General features: G+C 34.7%; 1 protein-coding gene across 2 annotated transcripts in view; it reads right to left on the bottom strand.

Annotated features, from left to right (window-relative positions):
• Positions 1-4,371: 4,371 nt before the first annotated feature.
• Positions 4,372-18,099, bottom strand: part of Nprl2 (Nitrogen permease regulator-like 2) — a 129,381-nt gene continuing 115,653 nt past the window's right edge. For both annotated transcript variants that reach the window (XM_090385048.1, XM_090385049.1), the window contains 2 exons: positions 14,816-14,976; positions 4,372-4,465 (listed from right to left, as the gene is read on the bottom strand). In XM_090385048.1, coding sequence (XP_090241174.1) covers positions 4,398-4,465; positions 14,816-14,976 — 229 coding nt within the window. In that variant the 3' untranslated portion in view covers positions 4,372-4,397. The remainder of the gene's footprint in view (positions 4,466-14,815; positions 14,977-18,099) is intronic.

The following is an 18,099-nucleotide window of genomic DNA, read 5'->3' as shown; positions in this document are numbered from 1 at the left end:
TACATATTTATGTCAGCAGTTTTTCAAATTAGTTTCCTTATTTAGGGACCACCCTGTATATATTCTCACCCCTTCAAAAAGAATATGTCAGGCTGTCATGTTATGTACACAAATTGACTGCTATTAAATACTGTTGTTTTGTAATCAGTGAACTTTTGCAGATGGTAATAATTCACTTTTTTACAAGAAATAAATTATAATATTAAAAATCTTTCAGTGTATTATGGATGGTTTGACAACTGCACTACATCCTGAAAATACTTTTATACTAAACTTACATGTTTTTAAAGAAGATAATATTTCCAATAGAATAAGAGTATTGACATTATTTTTGCAAATTATAAATAATAAGTCATTAATGCATGCCACTGAAATAAGATAAATCTTCCTTTAAAAGAAAGTGCCATAATAATGTAATGCAATATCTGTCGAAGCATATTCCAATTATGAAATGGCTTTTTATGCTTACTGACAAGAATGAAAACACACATCCTGCCATTACTGTAAATTAAAGATAAGGATGTACAAAACAATTTTAGATATTTTAACACATTAAAAATACTACCTACAACACACATGGCTAATCTAGTCAATTTTGCATTGACACAAAATCTTTGAATACATGGCAATATTTTTTGTTTCCTCATTCAGGCAGAATGCAAGGAAACAATTCCACAAAGTAATGAATGGAAGAAAAACTTTATTTTCCAAATCATTGATTCTGGTGACTTCTGTATGTTTTAGCACTTCACAGTTCAAAGGAAATTTATTCACAATGTAGTGAGAAGCCATGATGAAACAGTCCTGTCTTTAACTGATGAAAGAAAAGGATATTCTTTTCCTTCAAGTGTCTGTTAAATATAAAGATGTTAAAGATGAAAGAAAAAGGATATTCTTTTCCTTCAAGTATGTCTGTTAAATATAGTGGTTTATTACCAACTAAGAAATGACCATTCTCTTGGTTCTGAATGGAGTGAATGCATTTCAAACAACAAAAATGTGCTTTGCAAATTTTGAGAATAGTCCTCTTCCATTAAAAAAAAACAACCCCCCCCCCCTAAACTGTGAATTTGTGGATATGCTGTCTGAAGAATTCATTTTACTTTATCAAATGTAAGTATTGCATGATGGAGAAAGTTACAGATGGCCTTATTTAAATTGGAAAAAGAAGCACGAACAAAATGTTCTTTATGACATAAAATAGGATTTCAAATTATTAAAATAGGCTGTTTCCATTTTGCATATCTATACCATTAAGTTTTGTTGCACTTACTTTTGATAAGATATTTGTTACTTCCAATAATTTTTCTTCATTTGTAATACTGCATTAGCATTAGTTGTAGCAAATGATGCAAGCAAGCTTATAAAAAAAAAAACCCAGCTGGAACAGTTTTTTCTTTTTGTTTTTTACAACAGCTGAAAGTTTATTTAAACCTTCAAGCTGTTGTAAAATCAACCACCCACTGACTAAAGGCAGACTTCCACACAACTATTCTGCAACTGTCCTTTGTCAATTTGAATTTATGCTCCTTCACTCGTGTAGTCTGAGCAAGAGGAAGAATCCCATTAGCACTGAGCTTGCTCAATCCATTCAAAGCCTTTAACTTCAATCAGATCAGATCACCTCGCAGGTGCTTAATCTCCAGATGCTGCAATTTGCAGAACTAAAGCCTTTCTTGATAAGAGCACCCCCCCCATTGTTCTCCTCACCAATGTCATTGTCCTTTTCTGTACTTATTCCAGCAGCTTTACATCCTTCCAAAAATGAGGCCTCCAGATCCATATGCAGTACTCAAGATGTGGCCTGATCACTGCCCTACACAATTGTCTTGCCACTGCTTTCAGCTGTTTGTCATTTTATTAATTGGCTTTTTCTAAATTATCTTAGGAGCATTCCTTCTGCTATGCCTTTTATCTTGATTTCCCCCCTTTTATTTTATTATGTATTGATTTTTTTTTTTTTTTTTTTCTCTATTGGTTTGCCATGCTACTGGCATCTGTTTCATTTACTTTTATTAAAAATATGATAAGCAGCGTGGTGGATAACGCATTGCAGCCACTGATGTTTGCTATATTAATTTCTGTTCTAAATTTTTTCTGTTTTCTTGCATAGTTAATAAAATTTATTTTTATGTTACAAGTTTATTCTATATACCGGGTGGTTATAAAATAAATTTCCCTATTCAGGAGGCCCTAGTGTCAAAACGATTAGAGATAGCTCTGTGAAAATCGGTGGGTATATCATTTAGGATATGGGGAAGCAATCTGTAGAAGAAAAAAAATTTGTTCAAATTTCCGCCACCAGGGAAAAATTGGCACTGTAAACATCATATGGAATACTTAACTTAGGATTAGATTTTAATATCAGAACTTAGAAATCTACAGATATTGTTCTATGTGCTTTCCTTCAATTGAGATGACATTCTGAAAACGGAGGACTGAGTGCGACACAGTTTTGTGTAGCATCTCGATGGGGATGTTGGCTACATGCTGTTTAATGCTTGCTTTCAAATCAACAAGTGTCTGTATGCTGCCACAGTAAACTCTGTCTTTCAGGTTTCCTCATAGCCAGAAATCACAGAGATTGAGATTTGGTGATTGGGCTGGTCAGAACTGTGGAAAGTCTAGAAAAGATGCAATCATTTCTGAATGTTAAACGGAGCAGTTCCTTCACTTGTCGACTACATGGGGAGGAGCACCATCTTGCACGAACACCATGGTCTCCAAGCATTGCTTTTCTTGCAGAGCGGGAATAATGTGATCTCTTAGACGAGCACAGTACCGTGCACTAGTTACCATACACTTTATGGGGCCACGAGGTATAGACTCTTCAAATAAAAATGGTCCAATCATAAACTCTACCACGAATCCACACCATACTGTAACGTATGGACTTTGTAGTGGTCTTTCATGCAGAGATGGACAAGAAGTTCCCCATATTCAGCAGTTTTGTGCATTTACAGCCCCATGAAGAGTGAAATGTGCCTCATCAGATCACAAGATCATTCGAGTCCTTGTATCGTCAAGTTCCTTACGAGCCAGAAATTGTAGAGCAAAGTCTATTCGTTGTTGCTGATCACAAGACTTTAGTTCTTGCACTACATGAATCTTGTACAGGAACCAGCATAAAATTATTCAAAGCACTTTACGTACAGTAGAACTTATCAACAAGTCTCTTGACACACCTCTGACACTACTGACTGGTAGCGTTTCACATTGTGACCATTGCAACCGCCATTTCATTCACTATCTCCGTTCTGATATTTGGTCGTCTCCTGCCTGGAATTACACCTAACTCCCCGGTTGCTTCAAATTTCTTTATTAGTTTTTGAAGCCCCACTGACGTCAAAGGTCCTTTATGCAAACCTTTAAGTTTCTGATATTCACATAGTGTTGCATTAGCTTTACTATTATTCTGGTAGAACAGTTTTACTAAAGCACGTCCCTTTTTTTTGTAAGACCCATAATGGTTATTGACGGTGGCATTGGCCTTTCTGCTTTTATCTAACAGGATGTCATTTGCGTAAGCAGCATGTCTTGAAGTAAATTACAACTTTTACATATGTGCAGCGCAGTTTTCCTCTGGTCTGGTGGCGGAAATTTGAACTGATTTTTTTTTTTTTTTCTTCTACAAATCGCTTCCCCATACCTTAAATGACATACCTACCAATTTTCATAGTGCTGACTCTAACCATTTTGACACTACAGTCTCCTGAATAGGGAAACTTATTTTATAACCCGGTATGTATATAAAGTGATTTGACTTTCATGGTTTTCACTTTTAGGATATGTTCTCATTTAAGAGAATACTCTCCACTCACTCTGTCTGAAAAAATAAATTGTAAATTTTCTCTTTATACAAATTTAAAATCCATTTTAAGTGGGTTTTAAATTTATATAAACAAAGGGATTGTTACTAAATTAATTTCTTACTATATCAGAAAATACCATTCATCAAGAATTTCTTTTTAACAAACAAATTTATTGTTCAGTAGGTATGCTACAGGCTAATTAATAGTAGCAACTGTTTAACCAAAAATATGTTAACAAATTTACTATTAAAAATCTTTCTGGATTTCCCCTCTTTGATCTTTTAATTATTCAAGTTCTGTATTAGTTTGCCTATGTTTTAATAGCACTGTGCAACTGAATTTTCTGGTTTAGAAGTGAATGATTAAGAGAAAACATGTAATCCAGCTGAACATTTTACATTGTGAAAAACTTAAAAGTGGCATTAACTTTAATGTAAAGCACACTAATTAAATTAGTGACACAAACTGTTATAATAGGAACATTTTATTTATATTAACCATAAGAAATATACATTTAAGTTGGACTACTTGCAGCACATTATTATTTATCATTATTTATGTATAACAGATATCAAAACCCTGATTTTATTTCCAGCAAACAAACACTGTGGGGTCTTTCTCAACTTTATCCTCTAATTCCTGATAACTAAGTCCTATGAAGAAAGAATAATAATATTATTAATAAACACATACTGATCAGTTTAATATATCAAAATATTTTCTTTTTCATTCATAAAAAATAAAGCACCTTGATGATATATTAAACTTATAACATACTAATATGTCATCCATTTGTCTAGAAATAAATATGCATATATTGCAAAAGTATAGTTGCATAATTAAAAAAAAAAAGATGTAACAGGATGACTCTCACAATGAGTTACCCTGATACTACAATACCTTCAAGTAAACTGGATCGCCAAAAGATTAATTGATAATAACAGAAATCCTATATTATTATTAATCTAAAAAATACTTGAAAGATGAGATTATTAGGACAGTGTGTTCCAGATTCTGCTGGTCTTCCAGAAAGTAAATGGTCTTAAGTGACAATAATTAGACAAAACACAAAGGACACTGCAAGCACCAACAAATTTATCAATGATATTGATGAAGGTATATCAGGTTTAATGTCCAAGTTTGCAGATGACACAAAGTTTGGCAGGGTTGTTAACGACAGTAAAGACAGTATGCTACTACAACTGGATTTAGATAAGTTGGGCAAATGGGCTGAAAAGTGGCAACTGAAGTTTCACATTGACAAATGCAAAGTACTGCATAGGGGTAGCAATAGCCCAAGAGAAACGTACCAACTGTGTGGTACTACACTCAGGGAAGTGGAAAGTGAAAAAGACCTGGGGGTAATTGTGCAGTCAAATATGAAGTTTGCTGAGCATTGCAGAGGGGCTGCCAGGGCAGGTCATGGAGTCTTACCAATGATATATAGGAATTTTGTTAGCAGGGACAGGGAGGTGATTATCTCGTTATACAAGGCAATTGTCAGGCCACACCTAGAATACTGTGTCTCTGTGTGAGTCTGGAGGCCTCATTTTAGGAAGGATGTAGAGTTGCTAGAACGAGTACAAAGAAGGGCAACAAGATTGGGTACATTGGCAACAAAGGGGTGCTCTTACCAAGAAAGGCTTAAGTTCTGCAAATTGCAGTTCCTAGAGAGTAGGCATCTGCGAAGTGATCTGATTGAGGTGTATAAGGCCTTAAATGGATTGAGCAAGCTGAATGCTGATGGGATTCTTCCTCTTGCTCGGGTTAAGAACCTGAGGGGGAACAGATTCAAATTGAGGAAAGACAGTTGTAGAACAAATGTGCAGAAATTTGCCTTTAGCCAGCAGGTATATGGCTGGTGGAACAGTCTTCCACCAGCCATATACCCTAGATACCAAATAAATACCAAATAATTAAGGCTGAGCTGGACAGGCATTTGGAACAAATGGAGGAGTGAAATGGGAGGTTTTTTTTTTTTTTTTTTTTTTGGCTGATGCTGCATAAGCTTGCTTTCTTGCATCGTATGCCTCTACTAATACTAATGCTAAAATTCTCTGAATAACAAACAATTTTGGTGTGTGCGTATTTCGTATGCTGTTTATATTTCAGATAGCTATTATTCTATGGAATAAAATAATAACTGGAGGAAAAGACTATTTTTGTGATTTCATGTGTTTTTGTGGTTACTAAGATTTAAACTGCCCACTCAAAGAAACGATATTCTGTTCACAAAGAACCAACTTTATCTTTACAAAGCATTGCACTGACATTTCACTACTTTTAAATAAATGCACCTGCGAGAGGTTAAATAAATCATTCAGTTAAAAGATAACCCCCATTTTCAGGACTTACTAGTTCCTCTTTCTGAGACCATTGTACTCACATTTTGCTTCCGTAAAGGTGAGTACAGTGGTCTCAGAAAGTTTTTAAATTCTGTACAGTGGGATCAACTAACGATGTTACCAACGGTAAATTCTAAGTGGGAAGCATTCAAGGAATTAATCGTGGATGCTACTAAAAGTTTCATACCTATTAAGAAATATTGTTCAAGATTTAGGCCTAAATGGTTATCTAATGAACTAACGAGACTCTTAACAGGGAAGAAAAATGCATGGGATGCATATAAATTATCAAGTGACTCAGACGCCTATGGCAGATATAAGCTAGTCTGTAATCAGGTCTCAAAGGAGGTTAGGCAGGCGAAGGCAGATTACGAGAAATCCTTGGCAAAAGATGCTAAGGAAAACAGCAAGGATTTCTTCACTTATACAAACTCTAAAAGGAAGGCGATGAATCTGATTGGTCCACTTGACATCGATGGTTCGACTGTTGATGATCCTGCTCAGATAGCAAACAAACTGAATGAGTATTTTGCATCTACATTCACACATGAGGAATTATTAAGGTTTGAAAATGGCAGAAGGTTAAGTGTAGTACCAACTGTGTGGTACTACACTTAAGGTGGTAGAAAATTGTAGCAGAAATTGTTGAAGTTAAACATAAGAAAAGCACCTGGGGTGGATGGGATCTATCCAGTTATATTAAAGGAGACGACAAAGCAACTAAGCAAACCCTTAGCCATAATTATGTGAGCATCCTTGGATTAAGGGAGGTTCCCACGGACTGGAGATGTGCAAATGTATCCCCAATTCACAAAGGGGGATCGAAGGGTGACACGAGTAATTACAGACCAGTTAGTTTAACTTCTGTTCCGAGTAAAATAATGGAGTCACTGGTTAAAGATGCATTGCAGGATCATCTAGACAAGACTGCAGCAATAATTCAGACACAGCATGGATTTGTTAAGGGAAAGTATTGTCTGACAAATTTGATAGGATATTACGATGTGGTTACAAAGGAACTGGATGCAAAAAATAATTTTGATATCATATATTTGGATTTCAGGAAAGCTTTTGACACTGTTGTGCATGGAAGACTACTGTACAAATTGGTGCAGAATGGTATTAAGGGTAAGTTGCTACAATGGATAAAAGGATGGTTAAGTGGGAGAAGACAGAGGGTGGTAATCAATGGGTGCTGCTCTTCGTGGACTAATGTTATTAGTGGAGTCCCACAGGGTTCGGTGTTGGGTCCACTGTTGTTTTGTATATTTATCAATGATATTAATGAAGGTATATCAGGCTTAATGTCGAAGTTTGCAGATGATACAAAGTTGGCAGGGTTGTTAATGACAGTAATGGCAGTGTGCTAAGAAGTGGCAACTGAAGTTTAAACTTCACAAATGCAAAGTACTGCATATGGGTAGAAGTAACCCCAGAGAAACGTACCAACTGTGTGGTACTACACTTAAGGTGGTAGAAAATGAAAAAGACCTGGGAGTAATTGTGCAGGCAGATATGAAGTTTTCTGAGCAATGCAGACAGGGTGCTAGGGCAGGTCATGGGGTTTTGTCATGATATATAAGAATTTTGCTAGCAGGGAAAAGGAAGTGATTATCCCTCTGTATAAGGCAATGGTCAGGTCAGGCCACGCCTTGAGTACTGTGTACAGGTCTGGAGGCCTCATTTTAGGAAGGATGTAGATTTACTTGAGCGTGTACAGAGAAGGGCAACAAGATTGGTGAGGGGAATGAAGGGATCCTCTTACCAAGAGAGGCTTAAGTTCTGCAAATTGCAGTGGCTGGAGACTAGGCACCTGTGCGGTGATCTGATTGAAATGTATAATGCCTTGAATGGGTTGAGCACGCTGAATTCTGATGGGATCCTTCCACTTGTTCAGATTACGAACCTAAGGAGGTATAAATTCAAATTAAGAAAAGACAGATGTAGAATAGATGTGCGGAAATTTGCCTTTAGCCAGTGGGTGGTTAATTGCTGGAACAAACTTCCATCTGTCATTGTGGAAGTTGATATAAATTTAAGGAGGAACTGGACAGGCGGGTATGATGTGATTTTTTTTTTTTTTGGCTGATGCTGCATAAGCTCATACACATGCTTTCTTGCATCACATGCCACTACTACTACTACTCTTACAATACATGTGGTTTCATTTAACACGTTGACTGCCAAACTTATTTAGGTAAACTGGTCTCAGATGCCAATTTGAGTTAGGCATGTTAAATTATTCAAAACCCAAATTATAATATATATTCATCACCAAAAATAAAAAAAAAGCATCATGAACTATCTCGTAGTTGACATATGTAATAGAAAATTCTTCATGGCAGCCAACTACGAGTTAACTCGATTAAATCAGACGTGTTGTAACTTGCAGGATTCTCTGTATATGAATCAGTGCTGTGGGTAAATCCGCTGCAGTGACACAGACTGCCGTGTACATTGTATTATGTAATAAAAGAACCTAAAACATGGATAAGAAGAGCCCACCCACTGAACAAGAGCTTGGGCTCTATACTAATGAGTGACTCGGAATTTGAAGATCTTTTTGACGAGTTGTACAGTCCTGGTTCATAGATCGATCGGATCAAATGCTCTCATATTATTCAGCGCTAAGAAAAACCATCAGATGTCCAAAAAAAAAATAATAATAATAATATGCATTACATATTATAGAAATATATATGCATAACACATACACCCTTTTCTGTCAAGTTACGGATTTCTCTGGATTTTGGACATTTTATGGTGGAACCCGTAACTTGATGGAAAAGTTACATTGAATGTTTGATTGGAGTAAAAATAAAATTCTAAACATTCCAAAGAAGATTAGGTCTGAACGTAAAATTGATTATTTAGAATTTCAGTTGGCTATACCACCAACTGAAAAATACCACGCCCGACTAAGCCATGTCGAGTATGCACAAGAAATAAAAAATGCCATGGAACAAACTATTATTGTCCAGTGCGCTAAGAGAAGGAAATATGTGAAGGAAATATTTCTTTTTGTGAATAAATTCTGTTTTCTGACTCTGTGGTTGATTTTTTATTCTTATCTCAGACGCCAACTATCCATCAGTTGCACATATTTGCAATATACTTGTAGCTATTCATACCAGTCCGAGTTAACTTGTAGTCGGTGTCCTGGGCCAGATCGCCAAGTACGAATTAACTCGTAGTCGACATTCAACATGTTAAATAAAAAGACAATCTTTCTGGCCATGGCACTTGTTTGAAAGTAGTGCAATATTGGGGAAACTTGCTATAAAGGCAGAGTCTGTTCTGCTATGAGCATTATCAGATCATTGCATTAACTAGGTAATTTAAATCCTGCTGGTTGCAAAGATAAGAGACAAGAAATACAAGAAATGACAATACACCCTCTGAATGTCACAACTTAAAAGGCCTAATACTTTTAATAATGTAAATTAATTTATTAAATCAACAGAAATGTGACTTTGTTTTAGCAATATTTTTGACATCAGTAATTTGGGATGCATTACTGTGTGAAGAGGTCTCCGTAGCCGAGTGGTCAGGAGCGGGAGTGCAGTAGCACACGCTCTTATTAGACTGGGGTTCAAGCCCCTGACTGCTAAATATAGTCGATCTGCCAACCCACACTGGATTGACAATGGCTGCAGTTTCCCTTTTACCTTTATTATGTGACAGTGGTGAATCTAGAAATCCCCCTCCCCTGGCTGCATGCTACTATAAAATACATAAAAATATAACATATTCATTACTTTTATAAGTTCAGCACTGGATTACCTACTTTAAACATTTGGACTTGCCCTGTGACATTTGCTGCTCAGTAAAAGCCATGTTCTGCCAAGCAGGATGCTGTTGGGTATACACATAAAGGCTAATAGCATCTTTGAAACTCACACTGATAAAAAAACTCAAAACGAATATTACCTATTTGCAGTGGGAAGGGGAGGAGAAATCTGGAAGAAAAAGAGTACACTTGCTTGAAAATTATAAAAGACAAGAAACATCAGAAATCTCATGATGAAATTGAAAAGTTGGCAGGTAACAGTATTTTTTTTGTGTTGATTAACAGTGGTTTAGGCACTGAAAAAATAAAATATGATGTTCATAATGATAATTATTAAAAAAATTTATATACTTTTATAAGACGTTTATTCACAGTAAGAAACAAATCTGAATTTTTTTTTTACACTGTCAGTCTCCTGCTGTTATGATGTTGTTCTCACAGAACAACATAACGGTAGCTCATCTTTCTATACACACTGGCATGTGGAGGTCCCATGAAACCACCAACAACAGCTTCTATCTGGAAGGTGGGTCCTAGACAATATAAATGAATGAAAAGCAAATTCCTGTAATTATTTCCTTTCACTATTTACTTTACATGGAAACATGATAGCAGTAAACAATGCATATAAGATCTCCTGGTTCACAAATGAAGTAGCCACTCTCTGAAGGTTACCTTTATTAAGGGTGGAAGCTATGAAATAATAATGAATATGTCAACAGCTATCACTCTGAAAGGTTTTTGACAAAGAGAAATAATGGCAACTATGCAAAAAGCCATAACTGGTGTCATTATGACTTCTGACAGCAAATTTTCTCTGTAATAGCTAGGTAAACTGTTTGAAGAGGCTAGGACTATTATCCATGTGATGAAAATGGCAGTTAGGGACTTTGTAATAATCACATATATTTGTGGTTATATTTGAATATAACCACAATACAAAAACTATGAATTTCTATAAACATGGGCATGTGTTTATAGAAATTCATATATAGTATAGTAGAACTATACATAGTTCTACTATATATAGTAGAACATAAAAAAATCCAGAACTTTGAATATATATAAAAGGCTGCACCTATGTGCCAGCTTTATGCATAGTTTATTTCTGTGTTATATATTTCCTAGCCTTTATGTCATTGTTATTTTCAATATACAAAATCACTCATTTTTATAAGACATTTAATACTAGTTCACAGTACTTAACAGTACAGAGTATGTATTTTTGCAGCAATACCTGTACCAGAGAAGTACTGAAATCCATGACCTTTTATTTCTTAGGCAAGTTTTCTAAGTGCAGATTTAAAAGATTTAAGCTTAAGTTGGGTACAGAACTAAATTATAAACCAACTTTCCTTAATTTTCAGTAAAAAATTAAATAGTCTTATCAACAATAATAACCTGAACTGTATCTAATAGAATACAAGGGCCAAGAATACTTTACATAGCCTGATATCGCTGTTTGAGAATAATCTTTAGACACACTTGGCATGAGCACATAACCAACAAAAGTATACTGGAAGAGAACAGCCAGCTGCCATTAACAGAGACCCTGTGAAAGAACCAAGATTGCTGGACCTCTATTTCTGATAAACCCTGGGGTCAGTAGTAGTATTAGTAGTAATGGAGGCATGTGATGCAAGAAAGCAAGTATATGAGCTTATGTAGCATCAGCCAAAAAAAAAAAAAAAAAAAAAAAAAAAAACAATTTCACACATCCATCCCTCTAAAAGTTTGTCCAGTTCCTCCTTGATTTTATTTAAGCTATCAACTTCCACAATGACAGATGACAGTTTGTCCAGTAATTAACCACCCACTGGCTAAAGGCAAATTTCCACACATCTATTCTACAACTGTCTTTCCTCAATTTGAATTTATGCCCCCCTCGGGTTCATAATCTGAGCAAGCGGTAGAATCCCATCAGAATTCAGCGTGCTCAACCCATTCAAGGCCTTATACACCTCAATCAGATCACCTTGCAGGTGCCTAGTCTCCAGTACCTTGCTCACCCTTGTCAATGGACAAAAGATAAGGAGCAGACCCAAATTGCAATAATTTATTAAAGAAGCTTAAGTCTGTTTTATTTACTTTACTTTTTGTACCAAATTTTATCATTTAATGTTCCTTTATTTACAATTTTTAAATTATAAATAAAAGACCATGATGATCGTCTTCCTAATAGAAGACAACCTGTTGTAACACCAAGAACTAAATCTGTAGTAGAAAGTGGAGGTAACGAGTTTCTTTACTGTATTTATCACTAATAAAAGTGTATAAAAGTTTGATGAAAATTTCTACCCTTTATTGGTATGCTTATTTATACAGCCACCTCTCTGGCTAACATAATACTCGACTTATGGAAATTTGACTTTACGTAAGTTTTTGCCAGCCAGTGCAAACTTAAAAAAATTGTGGAAACATATTTTGCATCCTGTAGGAATAAATGGAGATATCGTGAAAATGTCGTAATGTGAACCCAATAATATTGGTTTTTTTTGGCAATTCGTTCCAAGATCTCGGAAATTGAAATTTTCGCTATATAACTAAGCTATTTTCTCTAAAAGGTCATTTTTATAATTGAAATTGCACTACACTTTCATTGTTATCATATGTTCTGTTATAAGAATTAATTTTGAATGCCTTTGTGACATTTTTCTAAAGCAGATTTCTGGAGGTCACTACCATAAAACAATAAAAACAATTTGCACTTTCTGGTTTATTGGGCTTTTCTGTTGTTGTTGTTATTTGGTTTTTAGGAGCATTAGCAACTAAGGCCATATTGCTCCGGGAATATGCGGTGGTCATTCCCTGACCTTTCCGTATCCTCCGTATTTGGTGGTGACAAGCTCGAACCCCGGTCAAATCAAGAAGCGTATGCTACGCACTGCTGCTCCTTCCCACCTGGCTACGGAGGCGTCTGGGCTTTTCTGTTAGCACAATCTATTATAAATGGGTAGTAAATTAGATCTTATTGCATTTGCGATAGTACCGATAACTGGAATTCTGTGGGTTTTTACGTTACGGTATTATGGAGAAATGAGTTCCCCTTCACTGAAATCTTCAATCATATAAAAAACATAAATTTTCAGAATTTTCTCTTCATTCCTATTTACTTATTACAGTGGTGAAGGGAAAGGGACCAAAGGAGAGTGCTGGCAGTGCTAGGAAATGAAACAAATTGATTTAGAAATTAAAATTAATTAAGAATTACGAAGCAGGACAAAGTTTGTCTATTGTACGGAATTAGGTCTCACTGCATGCATAAAAGAACATGTTAAAGGATCAACAATGATCACAAAACAGCGTTCAGGTGCTATATCGAAGATGGAAACGTTATTAATAATATGGATGGAAAATCAGATTCAGAAGTGAGTGCTCCTAAGTCCAATGGCCATTCAAGCAAAGGCAAGAAGTATTTATGAAGATATTAAGGATAAGTATGGCAAACCCCAAGCCAAGTTCGCGGCAAGCAACGGGTGGTTTAATAGGTTCAAGCATTGCATTTGTTTCCAAAACATTATAAGTATATGGTGAAGTCACCAGTGCAGATTCTGCAGCTGCAGAGAAATTTTGTGATGTGTTGGAAAAAAACCTTCTAAATCAACACATCCCTCCAATTCCGCAGCGGCGTGCTTATCAGCTGGAGAGTTAATTCTGGCAACGATGCTTGAAAGGTAAAACTTGCTGATGTTATGCCTGTCTCCTCTCTTTGTAACTTTATAATTTTGAAGAAATTTTTGTACTTTTGTAATTTTTCCTGTGCATGAGATAAAAAAAAATTGAATAAATAATTCTATTTACATGTTCGTTGAACATTTTTTTGCTTCAATCAAATTTGCGAGTGCTGCATAAGCATTTAGGGAAATTCCGACTTATAAAGTTCCATGGAACACAATCTTTACGTAAGTCAGAGAGTGGCTGTATTTTTTACTATATTTTGGAACACATCTTTTGCTCTCATATAAAAAAAATTAGGAAAAAAATAATCTAATTTTTAAACGAAAAAGGGCCTGTGGTACTGGATTCCATGACTAAAAGAAAATAACAATACAGTATACATCCAGTGACAGTCATTAAAATTTGTCACTGGATGTATACTGTATTGTTATTTTATATAATTTTTATTTTTCCACATAAAAGTTGCATCTTTTTTTTAAATTTTTTACGCATTGTGATTGCATTAAAATTGGTGTGCTTTTATGGGTAGTTTGTGACTCTTAAAAGTGACTGCCGACGCTTTCATTTTGTATTCAATTAGTTTTGTAAGTCAGTTAGAATGAAAAAAATACACAATCCTAGATATGCTCTGGAAATTACACAGTACATAAAAGGTCTCATACCAATGTAATTAAGACCTGCAAAGGATAGAAGGAAAACCAAAATATTCAGTCATGCACTTTGCATCCATGACTGCACTTTAATACTAAAACAAATTTTGTTACATGACAGAAACATTAAGTCAATTGATAGCACTATATTTAATCGTGAATTCCAACAAAAGTTAGAGGGTTTACGTGGAAAAATATTTGAATCTACCTATTATTCTGAAAGCATACACTTCAGAAATTCCTATCAGTGATGCACATGATAGCAGTAATTGTGCTAAAACTACATATCACACTGTTATTGTGTGCTCCATTCTCTTTGCTCTGCAGATATCAGGAAATTTATGTGAAGTATATATAATTTTTTTGAAATTATCCTTTCAAAACCTTGCTGTGTCTCATAATCCAATAGTCTCTGGTTTGGTAATGTATAATTACCGAAATAAAAAAAAAATAAATAATCATTCATTCTATAGCTAAATTTTATAGGCAAAATAAAAAAAAAAGTGCATTTTTCAAATAATTACACAAATCATAACATACCTGTTTTGCAGCAGATCTCATCATAACTATAAGCTCCATTAAAATACTCAGCTAGTGATCTCTGTTTGGAAGCAATGTGACTAACATCACTACTAAGCTGGATAGGATATTTTTGTAGTCGTCGAATCAATTCCTTCATAAGCCCAAACTGAATCAATTTCCTGAAGTAAATATTACTGAAACTATTTTACTGCTTAACATGATTTGTGATTTACAATTGACTATATTAATAATGTATTCATTAATCATTATTATTAATCATTAAATACCATATTTTTTGAATACCCCATGCCCTTGAATAAGCCACCCATACCATTCTTAAGACAAGAGAGAGAGAGAAAAAAAAAAAGTGAATTTATTTTCTACCAGAACCAATTTTTCCTGCTTGAATTCTTTTTGGTTATTTATTAACTGTGAAAGATTGTAACCACATACCATTTAGCAGAACATATACACAATACCCTACAGATTATATTCATTAGTAAAGAATTCAAATCTTGAGCTGCACAAAGTAGGCTAGGCATTTGCATTTTCTGTGATGAGTAAGGGATAGTAAAAAAATTAACATGCCCCTTGCCCATTACGTTTCATTTCTATGTAAGAGCAGTGAACAATACTGGCATTTTTTATCTATCTGTTTCAGTTCATTAAAAAAAAAACCATACATATGATCCTAATATTTGAATAAGTTATGTTTTTGTTAAGAAACAAGAATCATTTCCAAAAGAAACCAACTTTTTATGCAGCACCACATTCCAATAAAAATATAATTCTTAAGGCTGCGGGGAGGGGGGCATAGTTAATAAAAACTGTTAGTAAAAATACAGAAATTTTATTCACTTTTGGCTGTAGCCTTAGAAAATATCTCAAGCTTTGGATTAAATTGATAAAAAAAGCCGTGCATCCCAATTTTTGACTATGCTTTTTTAGAAAAAAGTGTTGGATATTCAAGAAAATATAATATAGCAAGACATGCATTCTTTTACTGTAGTAAGTCTACAAGTTTTGTGCAAATGGAACAGCAGAGCAAGGAGTTCCCATTACATTGTTAAGGATCAGCCTTCTCAAACAATTATATTCCTGAACTGGAATGTTCACTGTCCCCCCAAATGCTGACAGGGAAAAGATTTTATTGCCTATTTATATATCAAATTAGACTTAATGAAAAACTCTGTAAAAGACTAGACAGAGAAAGACAGTTTCCAAATCTGTGTGCAACATTCAAGATGTGGCTTTATACTATTGACAGAGCCCTGTGTTTTAGTAGCCTGCTTGTCTGCCTCCACTATACATTATCCCCTAGGTCTTTTTCATCATTGATTTGGTGTTACCCAAATGGTAGAACTAAACAAAACATAATGAATAAGACCTAGAATCCTGGGATCAATGCTACCCAAATGTAGTACCTTACATTTATCAATGTTACACTTTGTCATTTTCCAGTCCATTCAAATAGTTTATTTAAACCATATCCTAATTAATGTCATTAACAATCCTGCCCACCATCTAAATATCATTAATAAATATTAGAAACATTACAGGACTTAGCATCAAACCCTTTGGATCCCACTCATAACATTAGTGCATGATGAGCAATAACCATATAGAACTACTGTCTCCTAACTGTTCCTTTTTTGGTTTCATATATGGTTTTACATATGAGTAATGAAATATTAGTATTTTTTTTGCTTATAGTTTGGTAGCCAGTATATTTCGGTTACCAGCTTGAGTGTAATGTGGAATACTTAAAATTTTATAACAGATATACAGTTAACCCTTGATTTTATGGACTAATAGGGAGAAGGGGCTGTTCATTATTGCCAAATGTCCATTAAATCAAAATTTTTTTTTTTCAATAACATGTTTGTACTATTTGTAAAAACATCTTATCAAAGAGAACAGACAAACCCTTAATGATATGACAGCAAGTGTATTCAACAGACCTGGACACTAGCTGTTGGCTGCTCATGAATTCCCAGTTTTTCATATCTCACATGCACATCCAAAATAGTCTGATGCCAGCCAAATGTTTTTTGTTCATTAAATCTGAAGTCCATTGAAATCAAGGTCTACAAAATCAAGGGTTTACTATACACAGGAATACTTTTTTTGGTTCTTTTTCTTTGAGAATACACATTGGACAAAATTCAAGTAGGAGTCATAAAACAAAATAAAGAAAGCTATGCTTTGAAATCTTTAGTTATAAGTCACATGCAATGATATTCCACTGACATCTTGGATATCACACATTTTGAATTCATAACTCTCACCAAGTACCCTTGTATTGTGAATACTATTTACAATTTAGCTAGATATCATAAGCTATCTAGTTATCTCTCTACACTAATAGAAAAAGAACTCTCCTATCAAGGTTTAAGCATTGCTTCCTTAGCTCCTTTTTTGTCTAAGTTCTTTCTTTTTCTATTCCAAAAATATCCATCTTTATTTCAATGTATTGTTAATACTAAAGGCTATTAATAAATGATTTACGGTGACCTTGCATCTTTAAACTAAATATCTCATGCATATTCTACAAGCAGGTGCCCTTTGTACTTCTCCTGGCAAATTGAATATTCATGGTAACAGTCAACAAAGGTAACCAACTTTCTTCTGTAATATAAAAATTTGTCAACAGGCATACATTAATAATTAAGACCTTTTTGCAAATGTAATGAAACTAAATATTTTGTTTTGATTTTACTTGGAAATTACGAAAGAGAATTATTACTTATACATAAAACTACTGAATATTTAAATAAGCTTCAAAGGTTTCTCCATGCTTAAAACTTTCAAAATAGCCAAAACAGTCTCCTAATTTATATATTTAATAAATAATGCAAAGTATATAAACGAGGGCTGTTTCGAAATACACGGAATGGCAACACTGCTTTGTTGCTATGGAAATGAGTGATGAGTTTGCAGTCTAGGAATGTTCCCCCACCTTTTCTTAGTTAGTTTGTGCAAGCGTATCATGTAGTATTCATTTTTGTGTTCGCTTATGTGAAATGTGTTTTTTTTTTTTTGATGGGGATGAGAAGGATATTTCATTAATTATTAGACAAAGAATCACGATTGAATTTTGCGTAAAGTTAGGCAAAAGTGGTCAGAATACGTTTGAGATGATTTAAGAAGCATAGGGTGAAGAAGCCTTGAGCAGAACGGCCATATTTAAATGGTAGAAGCATTTTAAGAAGGGGGGGGAAGCGTACGAGATGAACAAAGAAGTGGGCATCCGTCAACCTCAGTGAACGATGAAAACACCGAGGAAGCAAAAACGTTATTGA

Source organism: Mastigoproctus giganteus, chromosome 11 (genome assembly GCF_048544385.1).
Source record: "Mastigoproctus giganteus isolate SK-2022 chromosome 11, ASM4854438v1, whole genome shotgun sequence".
Classification (NCBI taxonomy): Eukaryota; Metazoa; Arthropoda; class Arachnida; order Uropygi; family Thelyphonidae; genus Mastigoproctus; species Mastigoproctus giganteus.
The sequence above is the reverse complement of the archived record's forward strand: the minus strand, read 5'-3'. Positions and strand labels throughout refer to the sequence as shown.